Source organism: Sturnus vulgaris, chromosome 25, assembly GCF_052056855.1.
Source record: "Sturnus vulgaris isolate bStuVul1 chromosome 25, bStuVul1.hap1, whole genome shotgun sequence".
Taxonomy (NCBI): Eukaryota; Metazoa; Chordata; class Aves; order Passeriformes; family Sturnidae; genus Sturnus; species Sturnus vulgaris.
This window is the reverse complement of record NC_142267.1, coordinates 7052057-7075956: the sequence shown is the minus strand read 5'-3', so window position 1 is coordinate 7075956 and position 23900 is coordinate 7052057. Positions and strand designations below refer to the sequence as shown.

At 54.3% G+C, this 23900-nt stretch overlaps 2 protein-coding genes across 6 annotated transcripts in view; one reads left to right on the top strand and one right to left on the bottom strand.

Annotated features, from left to right (window-relative positions):
• Positions 1-6095, bottom strand: part of FBXO42 (F-box protein 42) — a 44672-nt gene extending 38577 nt beyond the window's left edge. Inside the window, exon 1 of one of the 2 annotated variants that reach the window (XM_088178848.1) lies at positions 5938-6095. The gene's annotated coding sequence lies outside the window, so the exon portion shown is untranslated. Of the gene's footprint in view, positions 1-214; positions 395-5937 lie in introns of those variants that run through there. The other variant, XM_088178849.1, reaches the window with a different exon arrangement.
• A 187-nt stretch (positions 6096-6282) lies between these two features.
• Positions 6283-23439, top strand: SZRD1 (SUZ RNA binding domain containing 1). 4 transcript variants are annotated; one of them, XM_088178847.1, is made up of 5 exons: positions 6283-6522; positions 6667-6846; positions 18989-19038; positions 19941-20195; positions 21455-23439. In XM_088178847.1, the coding sequence occupies exons 2-5, from the start codon at positions 6778-6780 to the stop codon at positions 21552-21554; spliced, it is 474 nt and encodes a 157-aa protein (XP_088034973.1). In that variant the 5' UTR covers positions 6283-6522; positions 6667-6777; the 3' UTR covers positions 21555-23439. The 4 variants fall into 4 exon arrangements, with proteins under 4 accessions (XP_088034973.1, XP_088034972.1, XP_014743922.2 ...); XM_088178846.1 differs by having other exon boundaries at positions 19938-20195; XM_014888436.2 differs by lacking the exons at positions 6283-6522; positions 6667-6846 and adding an exon at positions 8294-8429 and having other exon boundaries at positions 19938-20195.
• Positions 23440-23900: the final 461 nt, after the last annotated feature.

Below are 23900 nucleotides of genomic sequence, written 5' to 3'. Positions count from 1 at the left end.
TTCATGGCTGGGCTTTCTTAGCTGGAAATGTGAATTAGAAGAGGCAGACCAGCCTCTGCAAATTTCAGACTATGGAGCTTTTTGCTGAGTTGTGCAATGGGGATGGAGAGAAAAACCTACAAGCCTGAAAGTCCATGGTGAGATGCTGGTGTGGGCAAAGGGCAGTGCCAGAGGCTGGGAAAGAAGGAAATACCAGCTTTACCATGGAACTGACCTTGAGGTATCCCAATTCCTTGCTCAAAATCCCGGGGAGCCGATTCTCTGCCAGTGGAGCTGGGAGCTGGTCTCCTGGAGTTCCACTCCTGCTAAAGGCATTGCACAGAACCAGGGCATGTCCTCAGCTGGAAGGGACCCACAGGGATCAGAGTCCTGCCCCTGGCCCTCCACAGACACCCCAACAATCCCACCCTGTCCAAACGCTCCTGGAGCTCTGGCAGTCTCAGGACCGTGCCCATTCCCTGGGGAGCCTGGGCAGTGCCCAGCACCTTCTGGGGAAGAGCCTTTCCTGATCTCCAGCCTAAATCCCCCTGGCACAGCTACAGCCTTTCCCTGGATCCTGTCCCTGGTCACAGAGAGCAGAAATCAGAGCTGCCCCTCCACATTTCTTCCCCAAACCAGCACCTCAGTGGGGAAAAATTCCAACCAGTTCCCAGCAAACAGCAGGCAGTGAGCAATAGAGGATTGCCTGCAATCTTTGAGGGAATAAAGCAGATGGGAAGGGAAGGATCTGAGGTGCAGACCGGCCCCGGTGTGGTGGCAGTGCAACCCTGTTATTATTACAGAACTGGAAGGATTGCTCTGCATGGCCTCGGAGCCCAGGCTTCAAAGGACAGAGATATGGGACTAAATCCACAGGGAATCTCAGCACAGACAGGTATGAGGGGCTGGGAACAGCACCCACAAACCACTAGGCAAACCCCAACCACAACTGGGCCAGGACAGGAAAATACAACCCAGAGATTGCATTTGAAACAGATTTCATGAGTCTGACACACCCAACGGGCTGGAGAAGGATTTGCTGCAGTTTCCACTCATTTGAGCGGAATAAATAAGAGTATTTCTTCTTGTTTTGTACAGGATTTTCTTATTCCTCAGCTAATGGGAAAGGCAATTCACTGGATACTGGGGATGAGGAAAGCAGGACCTATCCTTCCATCCTTCGTGCCATGCCTCAAGCCTGGTTGTTTATGGAGACTTAAATTTCAAATACTAAGAAAGAGACAACAAAAAAGCACAGTCAAATCCATATTATGTTAATCAGCAAACAAAAAGTCAGGGAAATCATGCAAATTTTAAGTTCATCTCTACCATTCAATGCCAAAACGAGCTCCCCAAGATGTCCCTTTGCCACCATCCTGTCACCTCAACAATCACCATTAACCAGCACTGTTGCAAGCGGGAGAACAGGGCAAATCCCTGATCATCACATGTTATGGAACCCTGGGATCTCAGAGCACCCAGGAATCCTGTTCAGAGCAGGCTAGAACATCCCCTGTGCCCCTCCCGAGACACAATGAGTCCGTGTCTGCAGAAACCCCAAAGTCTGGGAGGTTTCAGGAATTCCCAGCAGCTGCTGGGACTGGGAAAGAAAACACCCGGCCCAACACCAATGCTGGGAAGAGCAGGATGGATTAAAGGCTCAGAGGAACTGAACGCAGTAATTCCACAATGGATGCTGCTCCAGAGGAGCTGCACCTGGATCTTTCCTTCCAGGTGTTTTGGGCAGGTGGCAAAAAGCTCCAGTGTGCATCTGACATGAGGGACAAGAAAAGGCAGCGATTCCCACGGGCAGCCCCTTCCCTGGAAGCTCAGTGTGAAGACAACAGCACCCAAAGCGTTCATGAGTCTCTTTTAAAGCACAAATAAATCACACTGCAGGTTGTCCAGAGTGACAAAACCCCAGCTGGAAAGATTAATCTGTCCCAGATTCCCTGATGTGAGAAGTCTGCTTCCTGCAGCCACCCCAACTTCACAGTGAGATTCTGACGTTTATGAGCTGCTTTTTACCCAAAAACCCCAAATCGCTCCTCAAACCAGAGATGGTCTTCTGCCCACTGAAACCTAACAGGAGCCAGAATGACCGAATGGTTTGGGTTAGAAAGGACCTTAAAAATCATCCCATTCCCTGCCAGGGACAGAGACACCTTCTAGATTTGCTCCAAGCTCCATCCAACCTGGCCTGGAAAGAGAAGCTCCAAATAAACAAAAGCAGCTCTGCCAACTTACCTTAAGCCTCCAAAACCCCAAATTATGAAAAAACTTGCACAAGCACAAGACAAAATGAGTCAGGGAAATGCTTCCAAAGGAGTCTGGAACCCAGGGAGAGATGCAGTGCATCGGAATTGCCAATTGCTGGTGCCTGAACTGCATCCACGTTTCCCATGGGGAGAAAACGAGAATTCTCAGTCACAGATGTTGCAGTGGGAGTTCACTAAGCAAAGATAAATATTTAAAGATTGCCATAGAAATAGGGGAGAGAACACAGTCCAGAGCAGCTCCTGAAACAGCAAATTCCTGATGGGAAGAGCCCTGATTCCTGCAGGTTGCTTGACACGAGCCACGATTTTCACGTGGATGTGTCACCCCTGCTCTGCTTTGATGCAATGACACAGGCGAGTTCAAAAGGAATTCTGACCTGGATTTCCCAACTCCATCACAAGCTGTGCTGGCTGCTCCTGGCAGCACAGCTTGAATGCTGCTGGGGACAGCCCGGAGAGATGCCGGCAGCACCACAAGGGGCAGGAAACGTGCTCTGGAACGAGCCTCTACCTGGAGAAACACCCCTGGAACACACCAGCACTTCCCAGAGGCTTCTTTCCAGCTTTTATCTGGATTTGGGCCAAACCTGAGCCTGGCTCCAGCTCCAACACCTTCCTTAAGCCCCCACAGCCATCTCCAGGTGATGCTGCCTTTCCCAAGTCAAAGCCCGAAGCTTACCCACCTCCAGCCTTAGGAAAATCCTGAATGGATGTTTTCCAACAAAGCCTGCCCTGACGGAACACACAGGGAAAAATCGCTTCCCTTGGAGGCACAGCTCTGTTTATACAGAGAGTGGGAAGCCTTTTCCAGCAGCCCTCGCTCACATCCTGTGGAAGTGGCTGGGATGGAAGCGGGCTGTGCCCAAACCCAGTGCCTCTGGGAAGCCCTGGGAACAGAACTCCATGGATCAGCCGTGTGCTGGGAATGCACAACCAGCCCATCCCGCGCTCCCACTCCAAACCTGCGCTGCTGTCACTCCTGGCAGACGTGCAGATTGCTGCATGCATTACATTTCCTGGGATTAAGGACGGGATGAGGAGCACACCCCAGCTCTCCCTGGGAGCAAACACCTCTCCAGAGGGTGCCCGACGCAGTGGCTGTAATCTCCAAATCAAAGGTCACACACGTTCAGCAGTGGGAATAAACCAACCCCACCTTCATTCCAAGCCCAGGCAGGGTAGGAACACGTGTCCTGTAGGTGAGCTTCTTTCAGGGGCTGCTCCTGCAGCCAAACGCAGGGAAAACCAGAGTCCCAGGGAATAAAGGCTGAAGTAAACTCAAATGAAAATTTAAAATCATACAAGCTGCCTGTGAAAACCCACGAGAGAAAATGATAAAACCATCCAGAGCCTTTCTGAATCCAAGAGCTTCACCTGTCACCCTGGAAAGGCAATGCTGCCTGGGTGGAGCCACCTGTCAAGGAAAACTCCAGGGAGCACAGCAGGAAAAGCATGCACAAACATCCCTGCCATGCCAAAACAACCACGGGATGTGGCTCTGCCGCTGCCTGAGCACGGAGACACAGAGCTCCTGGAGAACAGGATGGAATCCAACACGATGGAACAACACAGTGTGCAAGACAGGCACCACCCTGCCCTCGAAAAAAGTGTCCCAGGTTGGAGAGACCTGGGATAGGGGATGGTCTGTAAAGCCCTTCCAATCCAAACCCTTCTGGATTCTATGAAATAGCTGGAATTCTGCCCAAGATTTTGCTCTCTTCTCTCCCACTTGTGGCACCAAGGAAAGCCCAAGCCCAGGGGGAGCAACCTAAGACAAAAATCCCGGTTTTCAGCCTTTCTCTGACATCAGCATAAGGAAAAGGAAGGAGAGGTGGTGGTGGTGGGAACACGCAGGGCTGTGGGAATGAGGATATCTCCCACTCTGGCTTTTGATCTCCAGAAAGGCCGAGCCCCGGCTGCGGGGCTATGTTGTGACATAAAGCACTTGGTCAGGACACCGCAGCACCGCGCCCCGAGCCATGGCTTTCCTGGGAGGCCCCGCTCCTGAAGGACAGGTGGGGGGAAAGGCCCCTTCCCAGCCAGGGTGCAGATTTAGGTCAGCAGCTCCTCCACGGGAATTCACTGCAATTCCCATCTCTTTCAGCCAAGGGGAAGAGTTCCAGCTGCTGACCCGAGCCGACTCCCAGGGATGATTAAAGCCATCCCAGCACAAACGACATTCCCAGCGATCCCGGGGTTATCTTCCATCCCCGTTCTGCAGACGAGCATTCCCGACTTCCCTTTTGTTCCTGCTCCGAGCATTCCCTGGAGTTCAGGTCATTAACAGCGAGACACGCCGACCCTGCTCCCGCTCCTCCTGCCCCACTGGAAAACCCGACTGAAAAACGCGACTGGAAGAGCCGAGAGGCTCGGGAGGATGAGATAATGCTCCAGCCGAGCCCTGCAGCGGCTGCTCAGCCCAGCCCCACCGTGACAAGAACACGATCCCAAATGAAGCCGTTCCCAAAGCGCCGAGCGGAGACCGGCAGCGGAGACAATGGCGAGCGACACCCCAAAGCCCCCGGGGGAGCTGGGCACCTCGGCTGCTCCCACACCGCGATTCCAGGACTGAAATCAAGGGATTGACACACACGGACACGCGGACCGAGGGGAGGTGCGGATTCACACGGAGAACAAGCGGAGACTGAGCCTCACCTTTGTTTTCACACGTCCCCAACGCGAGCTGAGGTTTGGGGGCGCCCACAGCACCCCTCAGCCATGTCTGCCCTTCAAAGAGCCGTGTTCCCCGCCCCTCCCAAAAACCGTATTTCCCCCCAAAAAAGCCATGTTTCTCCCCACAAAAGCTGTTTCCTCCCCAAAGAGCCATGTTCTCCCCCTGAAAGCCGTATCTCACCCCAGAAAACGCCGTTTCCCCCCAGCGCCGGCACTGTCAGCCTGTGCCTTGGCGCTGCCCCCGATGCCAGCGCTGAATTTTGGGGAAACGGGGAAACGAGGCTTTTAGGGGAAAAACGGTGTTTTTTTTGTTTGTTTGTTTTTTGCGGGGGGAGGGGATATGGCTTTTTCGAGGGAAGGATGGAGCTTGGGGAGGAAGCATGGCTTTTAGGGGGAAAACATGGTTATTTGGGGAAAACACAGCTTTTAGGGAGGAAAACAGAGGTCTTAGGAGAGAATCGTGGCTTTTTGAGGGAAACACGAGGTTTTCTGGGGAAACATGGCTTTTAGGGAGAACTCACAGCTTTTCTGGGGAAACACAAGGTCTTTGGGGAAATGTCTTTTTTGGGGGGAAACATGGATTTTAGGGGAAGAAACGTGGCATTCTGGAGAAGAAACATTGCTTTCGGGGGCGACGCTTGGCTTTTTGGGATGGAAATACGCCTTTCAGAGGGGAAACAGATTTTTTAGGGGGCAACACGGCTTTCAGGGGGGCAGGCTTTGCTTTCTTCCCGCCCTGAGGGAGCCCGTGGAGCCACCTTCCCCTCGCACCCCGGAGCTGGGAAGGGGCTTCACCCCACCCAGAAGGGGCTACAATCTCTGTGGGCTCTGCCCTCCGCAGCGACCGCCCCAAAACGCTGTGAGAGGCTAGAACAGGGGCTCCGTCCACCCTCAAATGTGGTCCCCTCCACACCAGGCCTGTCCCGCCCCGAGGGGCCCGTCCCGCCGCCCAGCTCCCCAGGGAAGGGCTCCGCCCGGGGAAGCCGCACCGCGGCGCCACTCTCACCTGCCGCCGGGCCGGGCCGGGCCGGGCCGAGCCGAGCCGAGCCGAGCCGGGCCGGGCCGGGTCCTCAGGGCTGCGGGCGGCGGGTCCGCTGCGTCGCCCCGGTGACGGCTCCGACCGGCGCCGCCATCTTCCCTCCCCGCCCTCCCGCCGCTGCCCCGGCCGCGCCGGCCGCGCACTGCGCAGGCGCGGGACCACCCCAGACCTCACATAATGAGCGGGCGGGAATAGGGCGGCGCTATAGTGGCGCCATGATGGGAAGGTCAAGTATTAGCTTCGCGGTGCAGCGTGGAGGCCGCCATGTTGGTAGAGGCGGGCGGGCGAGGCTGCCATGCTGGTGAGGTCGGCGTTGAGGCGGAGGCTGTTCCCCGTCCTGCTCCCTCTCCTCTCCTTCCCGGTTTCTCATCCACAGCCCCGCGCAGCTGGGGCACGGGCAGCTGCTCTGCCCGTAGAGGTGACCCTCAGCGCCTGCTGCAGCCCTGCCATGTTCCTGCGTATCCCTCAGAGAGCTGGAGCCTCTGAGGGCTCAGTAGGGAGGCGGGATGTGACCGGTTGCTGGAGGGTTGTGGTGCCCCTCTGCCCATGGAGGTGAGGAAAGGAGGGAGTGGAACCCATTCCACGGGGGAACATCCCTGTGCGGGGCTTTTGGCATCAGGTCCCGCTGCCGGGTTGTGTGAGGACATGATTCTCCAGGGAAAAGGTAATCGCGGCTATCCTGTCTGTCTCCCACAGACCCGCATCCCACATAGAGGAGCCTGCTTAGTATGCCGGGCCCGCGCCCTGCTCGAGGGGATGCTCCAGACGGCTTAGAGAGAGCCGGGATTGCCGGGGAGGAGCCATGGGATGTGTCCCAGGTGCTTTGTGCAGGGCTGGGATAACCTGGGGACACACCTGGGGTTTGTCCCTCACCAGGTGAGTACCCTTGGGATGTGACACAGCCATCAGTGCTGCATTCCCAACGGCTCCCGCCGGGTTTTTTGGATGCTCGAGGTACACATGGCTGGGAGGGGGATTTTTTTACAGCAGGATGGAAGGAAACGTCCAAGGGAACGCTGCTGGAACGCTGGAAGGGATCGAGCCAACCATGCCAGACACTGGCTGCTGGAAAACTCGGTTCCTGTTGCCTTTTGAAAAAATCCCAGAGGATGGACAGGAACAACCCCAGGCTGCTGCAACTTCTCCGTGGACAGCATTCCCACCCCGCTGAACTGCCAGAAGAGTTGAAATGCAAGGATTTAACGTCCTAGGAGCACTGCACAACCCCTAAATCCCCTCCAACACTTCCACCTTGGATAAACAGCTCCCCAGAATCCACCTAGGGGGGGTGTCCGGAGGTTCCCTGCCCAAATTTTGGACTTGGCAGAGGAGCGGGACAGGGTCAGGGCAGACCACAGGGATCAGGATTTATTTTAGCTGGAGTTTTATTGTGATGTTTCTGGGAATCCAGTCGCCATCTGCCGGCAAACTCTGGCTCTTGGGTGGGAATTTGGAAGCAATTTTAGGATTTAAGGGCAGGTTCTTTAACTCCCTGTGTGAAAGCGATTTTTTTTTTTTAGGATGCTGAAGGGGCAGTTAATTTTTGAGTCGGCAAAAGGAAATGCAAATCCGACCACAAAAACCTTTGTATGGGCTTGGAGCTCAAAGAACATTGAAGTGGTGAATGTCTTGGATATAAATGAGCAAGGTTTTAAGAAGTTATGGGGTCTTGGAGAATTTCTGATGTTTCTGAAGGCTAGAGCTCCGTAAGAGTAGCTTTGGGCTTAAATGAAGAGGCACAAATTGGAGGATGGAAGGACACACGGACACCTGGATGTCTGTAGGAGGGAGCAGAGGTTGGATTGGTGGCTGAAATAGCCTAAATTTGGGGAGAAATTTGTCCAATAACCCAAAATTAGGGAAAACCGCCCCAAAATTAAGAGAAAACACCCTAAAACTAAGAGAAGAGACCCCAAAATTAAGGAAAAACAGAAGTATAGGAGAACAAACAGAAAAAAGACCCCGAAATTAAGAGAAAGCACCCCAACATCAAGGAAAAACGCCTCAAAATTAAGGCAAAATTCCTGAAAATTGTGGGAGAGCACGCCCAAACTAAGGGAAAACACCTCAAAATTTAAGGGAACAACGCCTCAAAATTAAGAGAAAACACCCTAAAACTAAGAGAAGGGACCCCAAAATTAAGGGAAAACAAACAGAAAAATGCCCAAAAATTAAGAGTAAACGCCCCAACATGAAGGAAAAACACCTCAAAAATTAAGGGAAAACTCTTCAATACTGAAACACCTGCCCTGAGTCCGGTCCTCCCGGCCGCCAGGGGGCGCTGAAGCTCCGTGCCCCCGCCGTCGCTTCCCGCCCTTTCCGCGCGCTGCGCGTGCGTTGCCGGGCGCGGGCCGGCGGGCGGCGCGCGCATGCGCGGGGCGCGGGCCCGGCGGCGGACGGGAATTAAAATGGAAGATGAGGAGGTCGCAGAGAGCTGGGAGGAGGCGGCCGACAGCGGGGTGAGGGCGGCGGCACGGGGCGGCGCGGCGGGCCCGGGGTGCCGGGGGGGGCGCGGGCGGGCGGCGCGGCTCTTCCTGAGGAGGCGGCGGGACGCGTCCGGCGGTGCGGCGACCCCGCTGCGCTGCTAGGCCTCTTAAAGGGACCGCAGCCTCTCTCGGCTCGGGAGGTTGCGGGCCGCCCCCTGCCCCGCTGTTCGCCAGTTCTTCAATTCCCCTTCAGGTCCCTCCTTGGAGCAGCTGCCTGCCTGTCCTCCGACCCCTCGTGTGCTCCTCGGTGTCCAAAACCCCTCGGCCCGGCGGGGCTGCGGCTGGGGCGGCAGCGGGGGCTCAGCGGGGTCGCGGCCCAGCCCCGCACCAAGCTCCGGTTGCCGGGGGGGCGTGAAGTAGGAGGGGGAAGGGCGGCGAGCAAAGCCAAAATATGCGTGCCCAGCGTAGCCGTGACCCTGGCGGGGCTCTGGAGACAGCGCGGGGGCTGCGGGCGCACACCCAAAGGCCTTTCCCCTTGGTCGGAACGTGCTCCTTCACTCGGGCAGAACGGGGGCAGTCCTAGTCTGGCCCCGCGGAGCCGGGCCCCTGTTTTAACAGCGGCTCACGAGCTGGAATTGGCATCGTGTCTGTCATACTGAGAGACCCCGAGGATTTGCGTGTGCTTGCAAATACAGTGACTTTTTTAGCAGGAGTGTGGGCGGGTGCTCTGCGGGGTATTCGCAGGGAGAGGAAACTCCGCCACGCAAACTCTGCTTTTAATCAGTTCCTCGGGGTCGTTGAGGATCAGAGGGCAGAAGGACCTCCGGACAGGATCTCGGCGAGGAGCCTGAACAGGATTGTGGGCAAGGGATTGGGTTACACCTGGCCAGAGCCAGGGGAGCAAAATAGAGCCTGTAACTCAACGCCCGAGAGGGGCCAGTGCCAGGCTGGCAGCGGAGCCAGTTCTGCCAAGGCCGGGGGGCTGTTCCCAGTGGGAGCCTCGTGCCCAGCATTGGAGTTAATTCCAGTGCTCCCGAAACCGCTCCATGAAGGGACACGGCTGGGCCTCGTGAGCCGATGACTGTGGACTTGAGTAATGGTTTAAAATGGTCCCACTGCTCCAATCCTGCCATGGAGCGTCTTCCCAGTTTGTCCTTTCTGCTGGTACCTCTCAGGTGCTTTTCCTTAGAAGGAGAAATCCCTGTCACTTGTCCTTTCTAGCACCCTTTTCCAATCCAAACTGCTGGGAATTCATTTTCATAACCTCACTGCTGCTTGTGTTGCTGAGCAGGGAGGTTCCCTGGGAACCACACAATCCTTGAGGTTGGAAAAACCCTCCAGGACCTCGATTCCAAGCTGTGCCCGATGCCCACCTTGTCCCCAGCCCAGCGAGTGCCACCAGGCCAGTGTCCAGGCCTTCCTTGGACATCTCCAGGGATGGGCACTCCAAACCTCCCTGGGCAGCCCCTGCCAAGGCCTGACCACCCTTTCCATGGGGAAATTCCTCCTGATGTACAACCTGAGCCTCTCCTGGCCTAGCTTGAGGCCGTTCCCTCTCCTCCTGTCCCTGTTCCCTGGGAGCAGAGCCCGACCCTTCCCCGGCTGTCCCCTCCTGTCAGGGAGTTGTGCAGAGCCAGAAAGTCCTTCCTGAGCCTCCTTTTCTCCAGGCTGAACCCCTTTCCCAGCTCCTTCAGCTGCTCCCTGTAGGTCTGGCAGGAGGAGCAGCTGCTGTTGCAGTTGTTGGGCTCTGGATGTCTGTGGGAGCAGTTGGACGGGTGTGAGAAGTGAGCTGCCTGTGCAGGGTGGGGCAGTGGGCAGGAGCTGCCCTGGGCCATCCCTGAGGGTCGGGAAGGGGATTTCTCTTTGTGCCTGTCAGGAAGGAGCCCTGGTGGTGCCTACAAGAAGGACGATACTGAGCAGGATGGAGCGCAGGAGAGCCCAGCCTGTGCTTGCCCCATGATTCTTGTGGTCCTGATGGATGCTGGTGCAGCTGAGGACATTCAGGTGTCGCAAAGTCACAGCTAGAGGAGGCAGCGGGTGGGGAAAGAGCAATGAGGGCAGGAGGAGGCTCTGCTGTAGCACTGACAGTGATTGCAGCTCCTCCTGAGGGACAGCTCTGATCTCTGCTCTGTGAGCAGGGACAGGACTGAGAGAAAGGCTGGAGATCAGGAAAAGCTCTTCCCCAGAAGGTGCTGGGCACTGCCCAAGCTCCCCAGGTAATGGGCATGGCCCGAGGCTGCCAGAGCTCCAGGAGCCTTTGGACAGGGTGGGATGGGGTATCTGTGCAGGGGCAGAACTCTGATCCCTGTGGCTCCCTTCCAGCTGAGGATATTCCATGGTTCTGTGATTTTCTTCCATCCAAGGCAGCACAAGATGGATCCCAGCATAAAGGCACAAGCTTGGCAGTCATGCTTGGTGCTCAGGAGGAGACTGCAACAGAACAGACACACCAAGGAGCAGCTTCAAACACATCCTGTTCTGACAGTGCCAGGACAAGAGGGAATGGGCAGGGTTAGCTGGGATACTGGGAAGGAATTCCTCCCTGTGAGGGGGGTGAGACCCTGGCACAGGGTGCCTTGAGCTGTGACTGCCCCTGGATCCCTGGCAGTATCCAAGGCCAGGCTGGACGGGGCTTGGAGCAGCCTAGAACTGTGGAAGGTGTCCCTGCCCATGGCAGGGGATGGGACTGGGTGGGCTTTAAGGTCCCTTCCAGCCCAAACCATCTGTGATTCTGTGATGCTGATACTTCCCACTGCTGAGAACCTGAGTTTTTTAGACTCTTCAGCACATGAGGGAGCAGTGAAGACATAGCAGGAGATCTGTAGTGGGTTTTATGGGATACATTACCTGTGTCCCAGCATGTAAATTTTTAATACTCCGTCCACAGGGTGTTCCTTGGGAAAGCAAATGCATCAGATTTTTAATTCTGAGGCTTTTCGTTTGTAGTTTTTGGTGAGGCTGAGGACTTCTGCTCAAGGCTTTAAAGAAGGTTTGTCAGCAAGGGGCAGCTCTGGGCTGAGCAGAGATCCTGTGGCTTCCTAATTAGAATTCACTTAATTTCTCTTTTGCAGCTCTCCCAAATCATGCACTAGGAAAACCTCATTAGGTTGAAGAAAACCCCCAAAAATCCAACACAGCTCTTCTGTTTCAGTTCGATCACTCAAGGAGCTGTAAAACAAATACACTTGTGGTTGTTTAGGTGTTTAACGCAGCTTCCATTTGTCTTGGTCTTATGCCATCAGAATTGCCCCAGAAACGGAGCAGCTCCATGGGAATGTGCCACCCCTGGGTGACCATGGCAGGCAGGTGCCCTCTGCTCTGGCAGTGTCCCCTGTCCCAGGGCCACAGGGTGCAGTGGAGCTCGGTGGGGCCTCTGGATCCCTGTCACCTCCCTGGTGTCTAATTAGAGCCCTGTAATGTCCGTGGAATGATGAGGTTTTGCTTGTCCAGGAGTTACAGATGGAAAACCAGGGCGTGCGTAACGTGTGAGTGTCTGAGTTAGGGGTAAGGATGGAAAGGGCTTCAAAGGCCAATCTGGCTCAGAACACACTAATGGGGCTTAATTTCTGGTTTGTTCTTCTGTTGCGTTGTGTGGCCCAGCTGGAAAACACAAATGAGAGGTCAGTTGGTGACACTCAGTTCTGTTTACTGGGTTAAACTAATAATTAACTGTTAGATGGGAAGCTAGGCTCCAAAACTGGAGTGTATCCATGGGTGATCCTCAGCTTGACAGATGGATTCGTTGGTTATTCCTTTGCCAACAAAAATTTGAGTGTGTCAGAGTCTTAAATAATTTCGTTCGGGTCAGAATTTCTTTCAGCTTCATCCCAAGAGGAGAGACAGCTCTGATTTCTGCCCTGTGAGTAGGGACAGGACCCAGGGAATGGCTGGAGCTGTGCCAGGGGAGGTTTGGGTTGGAGATCAGGAAAGGCACCCTCAGAGGGTTCTGGGCACTGCCCAGGCTCCCCAGGGGATGGGCACGGCCCCAAGGTTGCCAGAGCTTCAGGAGCGTTTGGACAGGGTGGGATTGTTGAGGTGTCTGTGGAGGGCCAGGGGCAGGACTCTGATCCCTGTGTGTCCCTTCCAGCTCAGGATGTTCCCTGGTTCTCTGCAGGTCAAACATTGCTCTGGCAATCCAAAACAGGTTAAAAAAATAATAGAATTACCTTGTGTGTCTTTTTCCCCCTCTAGTTTGCAGATTGAGCTCCCAGCTTCTGCTTCCAGCCTCCCCAGTGGCACCCAGTGATCCCAGCTGTGCCTCACCAGTCCCCTCAGGAAGGGAAAAGCTGCCCCTTGTCCCGATCATCGGCTGCTCCAGGAGGATGGGAGCAGCCAAAGGCTGGGAATGGACCTTGTCCTGGCCTGGGGGCAGGGGGTTGTCCCCTGCTTGTGTCACAGCACTCAGGGAGGTCACCTGAGGTGGCAGAATGTCTCCTGTCTGTCACCTAAACGAACCTGTGAGAGTGGAGCGTGTGCCACCTGCCAGCAAAGGCTCCAGGTCACTGGATCTGAAGGTTTCACCTCCTCTCACTTGGAGCTGCTGAATGGGATTGAAGTCCAGCAGAGTCAGAAGGGAAATATTTTGGAGTGTGACACTGTGACCTCCTTCTGCTAATGACTGCTGCGGTCAGAGGCCACAGTAACGAGGCTGAGGTGTGCAGGAGCCGTGTCCATGAGGAAAACTGGTGTCAGGCTATGAGGGTCATGGAATCCCAGAATGGTTTGGGTTGGAGGGACCTTAAAGCTCATCCCATTCCACCTCCTGCCGTGAGCAGGGACACCTTCCGCTGTCCAGGCTGCTCCAAGCCCTGTCCAGCCTGGCCTTGGACACTTCCAGGGATCCAGGGGCAGCCACAGCTTTTCTGGGCACCCTGTGCCTCCCCACCCTCACAGGGAGGAATTCTTTCCCGATATCCCATCTGAGCCTGCCTCTGGCAGTGGGAAGCCATTCCCTGTGTCCAGTCCATCCATCCCTTGTCCCTGGTCCCTCCTCAGCTCTTCTGGAGCCCCTTCAGGCCCTTGAAGGGGCTCTGACTCTCCCTGGAGCTTTTCTTCTCCAGGTGAACATTCCCAGCTCTCCCAGCCTTTCGTGCCAGTGGAGCTGCTCCATCCCTCTGATCACCCTGCAACCTCCTCTGGCCTGGCTCCAGCAGCTCCAGCTCCTGCCTGTGCTGGGCCCCAGGGCTGGGGCAGCTCTGCAGGTGGGGTCTCACCTGAGTGGGGGCAGAGGGGCAGAATCCCCCCTCTCCTGCTGCCATCTGCTGTGATGAATCCAGGATGGATTTGGAGTTCGCACACGAAAAAGATTTTGGGCAAACTTTCACCCAGCGTTTGCTTTAGGTGCTGTAACGGGTCCAAAAAAGTCTTGAAACTGGGAATGGAAGTTTCTGTTTCTGCTGCTCGGTGTTGCTTGGGCAGAGGGAGGTTTTTGGTTAAGAAATGGGAAGTTTGGAGGTTGGGAATGAACAGTGGGAAGTGAGGGTTGGTTTGGGGATGTTGCAGCAAGGGAAGAAGGAGCTGCTGCCCTCCCAAGTGCTTCTCCCACCCATAAAGATCCGTGCTGGGAATGCCTGGCACTGCCAGGCTTCTTCTCAAAACCACTCTGTGTCCTGTTTGTCAATGCCCTGGTGCCCAGGAGCAGGATCTACCCAGGCACACAGAAACACCTGGGGCTGTCCTGGGCCAGGCACCGCCAGGCCTGAGTGTGGCTGAGCAACTGGGAGAACCAATTAATGCAGCAGATTGATTGCCAGTAGCCTCAGGAACTGGAATGTTGCAGTAATTAATAGATTAATTTTTCTTTGGAGGAGAGAAATGGGTGGATAATGAGGAGATCAGGGACTGCCCACGTCTGCTGTTTCCTGATGGTGTTTTGGGGAAGCATTTCCAGGTTCAGGTCCTCATCAACAGCTCTGGTGATCTCAGATCTTAAAGTTTGTTTTTATTTCCTAAAGAAAGGAACATTAACCAGGCTTTGGAGTTTGCCAGAGCATCCAGTGGTGCTGTAATGAGCAGACAAGGCCGTGGTTTTGGGAGGATCCAGGTCCAGCCTAATTCGCTCGTTCTGGAGTTTGGCATTCCATGTTACTGGAGTGAGAAGGGGTAGAAGGTTGTGCTGGGAGCAAATACAGCAGAGGATGTAGTTTAGTGGTTTTCCAGAGCTTTGGAATGTGAGCAGAGGTCCAGGAGAGCCCTGTGCTCCAGCAGGGATGTCCCCTAGATTTCTGCACAGGAATTTTGCTGGAAGAGGGGGGAAATACCCACCCAATGTAAGTGATTTATACTCTGCCCTCCTCACACCTTCAGTTGTGGTCACTCACTGAACTTGGGATAAAATCCAGCCAGGGGTTATCCTGTTATTCCTTCCCTGGCTCAGCCGAGCTCGGAGCTGCTGGTGTTTGTGTTTGGAGAGTCCCTGCTGGCAGGGATGGGGGTTAGTGTTTTGTACATGTCCAGTGCATTGCAGTTATTCCCAAAAGGTTCTTTGAACAGCAGCATGGCTGACTTGGGCCCTCTGTGCTTTGCCGTATTCTGGTTTTGCTTGGCGATGTGCCTCCATCCCATGGCTCCGTGGGACTGTCCCTTCCTGAAGGACACATTCCTGGGGTGCTGAGGGTCTCCAGCTCTCCAGGAACGCTCCCAGGGTATCAGCTTCATGGCTGGGGTGGCTCTTTAGGATGCCAGGACATGGGAATGCGGGATCTGAGCAGCAGCTTTGTGTCCTGGGGTTCATGTCTGCATTCCAAGGAGGAGTTATGGATCCTTGTTGTTGTTTTCCTCAGGGCTAGAGGTAGGAAGGATGGCAGTGATGGGGCTGGAGCTTAGTTTCCATGACGTCCTCGTCCACAAATGCAGCCTAAATGTCAGAGAACAGAGTCTCCTTCAGGCTGTTTGTTTGGGTCCTGTTTGGCATCTACAAATAATAGCCCTAAAAATAGGTGGGCGAGATTCCTTACTAATCTTTGGGTAGAGGGTTTTGCACAGGGAATTGAACCAGGCTTAGTTTTTGGTGATACAGATAAGTTTGTCTGGGAGGGGGAGCTGGAAGAGCCCTCCAGGTGATGGATACCTGAGGTTTGTCCACAGTGACCTGTCCAGGTCCTCGGATGCCAAATCCAGCTGCCACTGCAGACAGCTCATGCCTGTGGTGCTTGTAGTGCCTCTGGCACTTGCCCTCCAAGTCAGCTCCTAATTTTATCTCCTTACCCACTCGGTGACAACGTGACACAGCAGAGGAGAGGGAATGACATCAGCAGACGGATGGATCCGTGCGGAGCAGCAGCAGGGATTTGATTTTAATTAAAAACGAGCAGTGCCAAGGTGATTCTGCTTTTAAATTGGTGCAGTGATCGCTGTCACGAGCTGTGAGGCTGCTCAGGGCTGGGGCTGTCTCTGCACGTGGTGTTCCATTCCTACAATTCCAAACATCCTAGTAATGAACACTGAGCTTCTTGGAAAATGTGGAGTCAGTTCCTGTGTTTAAAAGAAAACACCGTTTCTGACACACCGAGAGGTGTGTGAGGTGGGGAGCTACTTTTGGCTATCTATTTAATAACAAAGGGAGACTTTTTCTACACAAAAGTTCAGTGGATGTCTGGAGGCAGCTGGAATCCTCTCAGCAGTGCCAGGAATTCCATGGATCCTGCAGGACTGACAGTTGTAGGGATGGGTGGGAGGGAGTTGTGTATGTTTGGTGTGAATGGTTGGTTTATGTTATTCTGCCAAGATCCCTACATGGGGAGGAAGCCTCATGTTCCACAGAGAGCACAGTGCTTCCATCAGCTGCTGAGGCTGAATTTAGGGAATATTTTAGCTGCTTCTGGCTTTGCTCCTTGTGCCAGCCTGGTCTGGGCACAGGGCCTGTCCCCTCTGCTGAGGCACCTCCAATCCTGGGACTCTTGTGGGGTCAGGGACCTCAGAGGCTGGAGCGTGTCCAGGGCAGGGAACGGAGTTGGGAAAGGACTGGAGCATCAGGAGAGGCTGAGGGAGCTGGAAGGGGGCTCAGCCTGGAGAAAAGGAGGCTCAGGAAGGACTTTCTGGCTCTGCACAACTCCCTGACAGGAGGGGACAGCCAGGGGGGTTGGGCTCTGCTCCCAGGGAGCAGGGACAGGAGGAGAGGGAACGGCCTCAAGTTAGGCCAGGAGAGGCTCAGGTTTTACATCAGGAGGAATTTCCTCATGAAAGGGTGGTCAGGCCTTGTCAGGGGCTGCCCAAGGAGGTTTGGAGTGCCCATCCCTGGAGATGTCCAAGGAAGGCCTGGATGTGGCACTCACTGGGCTGGGGAAAAGGTGGGGATAAAGCAAATGGTGGACTCAGTGATCCAAGGTCTTTTCCAACCTCCACGATCCCGTGTGATCCTTGGTGAGGAGCTCCCCAAGCACGGAGCAGCTGCTGAATGTGTTGGCATTGCTTTATGATCCAGGACCATGTTCTTGCTCCCAGACCACTGGGAATTTTGGGGCTTTGAAGACAAAGACACCAAGAATTTTTCTGGAAGTGACCTGCTCTGGAGTGAGAAGGAGTGAAACAGTAAAGGAATTGTGATGGTTTAGAAGGATTCCTTGGAATAAATTTTCCTGTTGAGCAGAGTAAAGAGCTTCATTTTTCCTCTGTCAGGGGAGGCTGCAGGTTGTGGTTGGAGTGTCCAGAACGTGTGGGGCTGTCTGGCAGCCCTGGGGCTCAGTGACAATGACATGAATCACCTGTCCTCAGGTGCTGAGGTGGACACGACACTCTGCAATAGCAGCATCTCCCAGTCAGTACCATGTTCGGACTGTGGCTGCAGCCCCGGGGCTCACCTCAGAGCCAGCAGCAGTGCAGGACGGAGCCTTCCCCAGGCTGCTGTGTGACTTGTGGCACCCCCATGCCCACAGTCCCACCTGAGGGCTCAGCAACCCTGTATCGACTTGGAGTGAAATGATTTGAGAAGCTCCTCAGAGTGTTTTCCCCCCTTCTACCCCATTTTCCTGTTGTCTATCTCCCTCATGCACTGGGATATTTAATAGGGGGTATTCCAGGAGGGCCTGGGAGCCGTGGTGAACTCTTGGAGGCTTAAAACGTGGTTTCAAGACCACGATGTCCCCTGAGCTTGTTCAGTGAGGAGCCAACCCCTTCCCCTCAGTTTGGCTTCCATTGTCTGCCACCAGCTGCTCCACAGCATCTCCATCCTCACTGCTGCCTGTTCCCGTGCCTCTCTGCAAGGGCAGGAGGCAGGTCATACACATTTTCCTCCCTCCTGAGCAGTGCTGGAATGGGATTTTCCTCCCTTCCCAGTCCCCTTGAAGAGGAAGGAAACTGTAGGTGTTTGCCCTCCGCAGGATGCTCTGGCTGAGACCTGCTTTGTGAAGCTCTGCCTGGTTTTGTTACCTCCCAGGACAGGGTTGGGTAGGAAACTCAACCTCCCACCCACCTTTTATCTACCTGAAATGATTTATTCCCTTCTAGGTGGAGGCTGCCATGGCCTATATGACCAACAGCCAACACTGTGGTTTGGCATCTTGTCGTGACTTGTGCTCCTTCCTGCTTATAAGGGCAGGGAGTTTCTGTCCAAACCCGTTCCTTTCCCGAGCTGTGCCTGCTATGGTTCCTGCTGGCAGTGTGGGGAAGCAGCCAGGCCTCAAAGAAGAGCAGCTGCCTCCTGCCAGAAGTTTGGAATTTCCTTCTGTAGTGCCAGTTATCAGCTGGCTAAACTAGGACACTCTCAGGTAGTGCTTTCCCTGCTTTCTTGATGATTACATCAAACACAAAAAGCTATTTCGGAGCCTCTTTTAACAGAGCTGTTGTGAGGATCTAAAAATATCGGTGGGGTTAGAGCAGGTCGCCTGCAGGAGAGTTGAAACCTGGCTTCATTCTCCTCCTCAGCCGAGTTTCTCTGCGAAATTGCTCCAGTTGCAACACCTGAGCACCTTTTGCTGAGGTGGATGCCAGCCTCGGGCAGGGGCTGGCATGCTCAAAACCTGGCTCTGTTAGTGATTAATGCATCTCTCTGCCGATGGCAGCGTGTGGAAAGGCAGGGAGCAGCACAGGGAGGCTCCCTGTGTTCGTGTGGGGCAGGGCAGGACCTTCTTCTGGCAGGAATGTGGCCCTGCCAGCCAGCCCTGCCCATGCCCCTGGCCGTGAGCTCGGAGCTCAGCTCCCCCCTGGAATCGCGCCTGCAGATTGCCCCGGCCCTGGATGCTGCTGCTCCTCTGCCTGGCAGGCTTGGCCTGGTCCCTGCCAGGGTCCAGGAATACCTTGCTGTGGAATCCCATGGAGTTTTACCCTCACAGGTATTTTTTTACCAGCTGAAGTTAAAGTAAGCAATATGTGCCAGATCCATGGCCTCCTGTGGGTGTGCTCCTGGGTACAGCAAAATACTCGTGGTTGTTTTACTTTTCTCATGGCTTATCCATGGTGGCTTTTCTTTTTCCTACCTCTTGATTCCCAAGTCATCCTCAAATGGAATCACACACTCCCTCCCCCCTTTATAGATTAGTATTCGGAAGAGTGAAATTAAATGTGTGCCCAGACAAGAACAAACTCTGACCTCCAAACTGAGATTGGTCTTCATTTTATTAAAAACTTAATGTGTTTAATTTTCTCTCCTTTTCAAGGAAATAGACAGACGTTTGGAAAAGAAGCTGAAGATCACACAGAAGGAAAGGTAAAATCCTGATTTTCTGAGGTGCTGTTGGGCTGCTGAAGTTCTGGGGAGTAGGAGCAGTGGGGAAACAGCTTCAAACTGAGCAGGGAGTGCTGGGTTGAGAATCAGGGAGTACCTGTTTCCGTGCCACTAGGTGGCCCTTTGGAGCCACGGCAGGGCAGCAGAAAGCTTCTGAGAGTGGTTTGCTTTCAGAGCCAGCTCTTCCTGACTGAATGTAGCTCCAGCTTGGGGGAAGCCGTGTAGGAAAGAGGCAGTCACGGGTAGAAATGTGTGAGTCAGGTAATCCCAGCTCCTGGCTCTGGAGTGACTCGCTGTGTTTTGCATCAGGGAGAATTTCTTTTCCTGCTTCCTTTGGTTCTGGGCAGGGGTGTGTTATTTTGTGTTATTTTCTGCTACCAGAAATGTTTTTAATCCGTGGTGACAAGTCCTTTGTTGTTGGGTTTTTTTCCCCTTTGCTTATTAGAGAGGCATGGGATTTATCCTCTGGGAGTTCCATGCAGAAAAGGGACTACAAAACATTCATATGGTGAGCTGGGGCCAAGGCTGGCTCTGAGGGGTGAAATGGCAGGGTTGGAGTGACAGGCTGGGTATCCTGGTGAGAGGAACCCTAGAAATCCTTGCAGGGAATGAAATCAAGGTGCTTGTACCAATATCTTTGACAAGAAATGCTAAAACTTTACCCAGTGTCTGTTCCCTTTCCTTCAGTACAGTTTAATGGTGTCAAACAGAGCAGGGACTGATTTTCCATCCCTTTCCGAGCTAATCCTCTGCTCTAGTTTAGAGTTACAGCTACAACGAGGTCTTTAATTATTCCAGGCTGTTCTTAATCACAGGAATTCATGTGCTGTGCAGAAAACCCCCGTCGAGAACAAGCACCAACCCCATATTTTTCTTCCCAGCAGCAGAAAGTCCAAATCTCCTCCCAAAGTGCCGATCGTGATCCAGGACGACAGCCTTCCCACGGGGCCTCCGCCCCAGATCCGCATCCTCAAGCGGCCCACGACCAACGGTGTGCTCAGCAGCCCCCACTCCGCCAGCCGCCCTGCCTTCCCTGTCAAGTCGCTGGCGCAGCGCGAGGCCGAGTACGCCGAGGCCAGGAAACGCATCCTGGGCAGTGCCAGCCCCGAGGAGGAGCAGGAGAAGCCCATCCTGGACAGGTGAGAGCAGCCCCGTGGGCCCCTGGAGAATTCCTGCCTGGCACTAGTGGGGGTGGGCTCCTTGGGGAGTGCAGCGGGGCCAGCACAGAGAGAGGAGGGCTCTGTTGGCAGAGCCTCAGTTAGGTGGGAGTGAGGGGAAGTGCTTGGGTAAGGCCATAAAGCATGGAATCATTGAGGCTGGAAAAGCCCTGCAGGATCACAGAGTCCAGCCACTGACTGGCGCTGCTGTGTTCCCCACTAAATGTGTCCCCAGGTGCCACGTCTGTGTGGGCAGGAATTCCTTCTCAATATATCCAATCCATCCTTGCCCCCTAGCAATGGGAAGCCATTCCCACTTGACCTTGATTCCTCCAAGCTTTTGTCCAGAGTCCCTCCATTTTTCCTTTTGGCCCCTTCAGGCACTGGAAGGCCACAGTTAGGTCACCCCAGAGAGTCTTTGTTCTAGGTTGAACAATCCCAGTTCCCTCAGCCTTTCCTCACAGCAGAGCTGCTCCATCCCTCTGATCACCTTGGCAGACTGCTTTGGACTTGTTCCATGTCCTTCCCGTGCTGGGGACCCCAGAGCATGTGACAGCATTCCTGTGGTGCAGGGGTTTCCTAAAGGCACTCAGAATTCCACACCTCATTCCCTCACCTCTGCTTCCTGTGTCCCTGCAGCCCCAGCCCTTCTCCCCATGTCCCCGCAGGCTCAGCTGTGCCCCCTCTGTATGGAGAGCTAAGCTGAAAGGATAGTGCAGGAGGGAATCTTTCCCCATGACTTGCTGCTGTACTGATTACCAAGAAGTGGAAATATCTGCATTTTTCCAATCAGTTGGGAGGATATAAAAGGGTAGGTTAGCTGGCCACCACACCCAGGCAGTCTGCAGTTGCAGTTCGAGTTGGAGCTTGAGACCAAGAGTCTGCTGCAGTTCAGGCTGGAGTCTGCTGGCTGTGCTGTGAGGAGGTAAGGGACATGTGGTCATGCAAGGGACAGATAAGGTAAGAAGATGTTGTGTGAGGGATAGTCAGGGTTAGGCAGCCAGGAAAGGGACAGCTTGGGTTTAGCCAGTTGAGCAGAATGAAAGGAGTCAGTGCTGTGTGAAGTTGCCTATAAGAAAATGAGTCAGAGTTACTTGAGAGAGGTCTATGAAAGAAGGAGGGAGAGTTGCAAGGAAAGAAGTTTGTTAAGAGAAGTTTGTAGAGCTTGTTACTAAAAGGCTGGTGGTGATAGCAGCCGTGTCTATCTCGACACGTTAACTGCAACGCCTCTGTCCCCGCAGGCCGAGGATCTCGCAGCCCGAGGACACGAGGCAGCCCAACAATGTGATCCGGCAGCCGCTGGGCCCTGATGGCTCACAGGGCTTCAAGCAGCGCAGATAGAGGCGGAGGCGCCGTTCTGCCGGCACGGACACACGGACCCGGGCCAGGGGACCTCCCGGGGTGAATTGCACTGTGACCCTTTTGCTCTGCCCACTGTGACCTTCAGCCCCACGCACTGTGACCTCCCCTCTCCACCCACTGTGAGCGGCGATCCCAGCAGGGCTGTCCCCACGGCCAGGGGGACACAAGGGGCCGTGCCGGACTTGGCCGGGCACAGGGAGTTGTGCGTGTCCCGCTCGGGTTGGAGTGAGCGCCAGCAATAACGTCTGTTGTACTCGAAACCTGGCATTTAAGGAAAGAAAAAAAAAAAAAAAAAAAAAAAAAGATGGGAAGCCTCCCCAGCCACCGCGCATGTTGTCCTCATCACTTCCAGAACGAGTTCTGTTTCCAAGGATTTTAAGTTCTTTATTTGGTTTTCTGTTTGTTTTCTGTTTGCTTTCTGTATCTTGGATTGGTGGAGTGCATGGGAAGGATTTGAGCCATTTGTTTGAATCCAGAGAGGTAGCTGAGTGTTCTGAAGGGAATTTCAATGGATTTCTATGAATGTGATGGCTTGAGGATGACAAGCTCGTGCTTCTCCCTTTGCATTTCTACTGCCATGGAAGCGAACTCCTGGATACCCCCAGATACCTCAGAATGGGACCCAGTTCACATCTTGCTCCTGTTAAAGCTTGGCTCCGATTCCCTGCTGGCTTTGAGGAAAAGCTTAAAATACATCATTTTTTGGGTTCTTTTGTATTTGGGGAGAAGGGAATGCAGAGTGACCCCATGAAAATGCCTGCTGTCTGGCCACGGAGGGCCAGGCGGTGAAGAATTCAGGAGATGAGGAGGAGAGGCTCCGGCCATGACGTCGGGCAGTGGGATATCCCGAGAGTCTGGCCCTGGCGGTGCAGGGACGGTACGAGCTCTCCCTTAGTGGCAGAACCGGGATCCAGACCAGCCCTGGAGAAAGCCTGCATGATCTCTCCGTCTCCCTGGAGGCAGCGAGGCTTCAGGGAAGGGATTGTCCTGCTCTGGCTTCCGCAAGGAGGATGGGGAGGCTGCTGCTCCCCGGGAATGGAGATGTTCCCCCCTGGATGAAGCTGAGGATCACTCGATATCAAGGGATTGGATGAACACTAAATGCTCTTCCTGGAGGGGCCAGGACCTGGAAATCCAGGTGGTTCCTGATGGATTCCTGCTTGGGTGCTGCCTTCAGTAGGTCTGAGGGGGAACAAGCCAATCTTGATGTGCACGAAAAGCCTTGTGTGGAAATGAGGCTGAAATCCCACAGAAACGGAAAAATAGAAACTACCTGTGTATCCAAGTCATCCGCCGGAACCTTAATGAGCTCCTCGCAGCTGGTTCTGGGTGGGGTGGGATTCCCCCTAGAATTCTGCTGACTTTTGGGGGATCTCACTCATCCCTCTCAGGCTGGGGGCCGGGATGAGCTCCAGAAGGGGGCGGGAGGGAGAAGGACGTCAGCAATAACCGTAGTCACTGCGCCTTTCCTTAATTATTCCTAAAAATAGCATCGAATAGCCAAAAACCTCCCAAATCCACCGGATTTCTGATGCGGCTGGTCGGCGTCACATTGCTGCCTCCTCCGTGTCTGGCACCGAAATTCCACCTCCGGCACCAAAATCCCCTCTTCCAGCACTGAAATCCCCTTCTCTCGGCTGCCCTTTCCTGCTGCGTCCCGGTGCCGGGACGCGGTGCCCAGTACACGGTGCCCAGGACACGTCCCGCCCGCGGGCAGGGCTCGGCGGCGTTCCTGTGGGAAGCGCCTTCATCCCGAGGAGGGGGAGCATGGACGCGGTACCGCGTGTTTCCGCCCCCCAAAAAAACGTGCGCCGGAAAGAAAACGTTTTATAAATCGTATTTTAAATAAATGTCTTTAAACTTTTCACGGCTTTATGGCTCCCTTCTTTTATCCCTGTCTGCCAGTGGTGGCTTTTTGGTGGCAGGTGTGTAAAAACCCACCAGGAAGGTAAAATCTGGGAGCTTTTGCCCATAATTGTGCTGGTTTTACCCAAAAACCGGGGGATTTTATCCCGTTTTTAGGGTGGTTGAGAGGAATGGTCCGAGGAGGGAGGGAAGGGCAGTGCTCCAAGGGAAGATGTGGATCCCAAATGTGGGTGTGAGTGCTGCCTCTCCTTGGAGGAGAAACAAGCAAATCAGTTAATTTAATTAATTTAATCTAATGTGATTGTTTTGTTGCTCCATGCTGGGCTCCCCCCTGGATGCTTTGCTCCCTAAGGGCCAGAGAAGGTGCTGGAAGCTCTTGGGGCGAGGAGTCCAGGAGCCCTGGCAGCTCCCACAGCCCCCGGTTCCTTTGGAATTCTGATGATTTTTTACTATTTATTT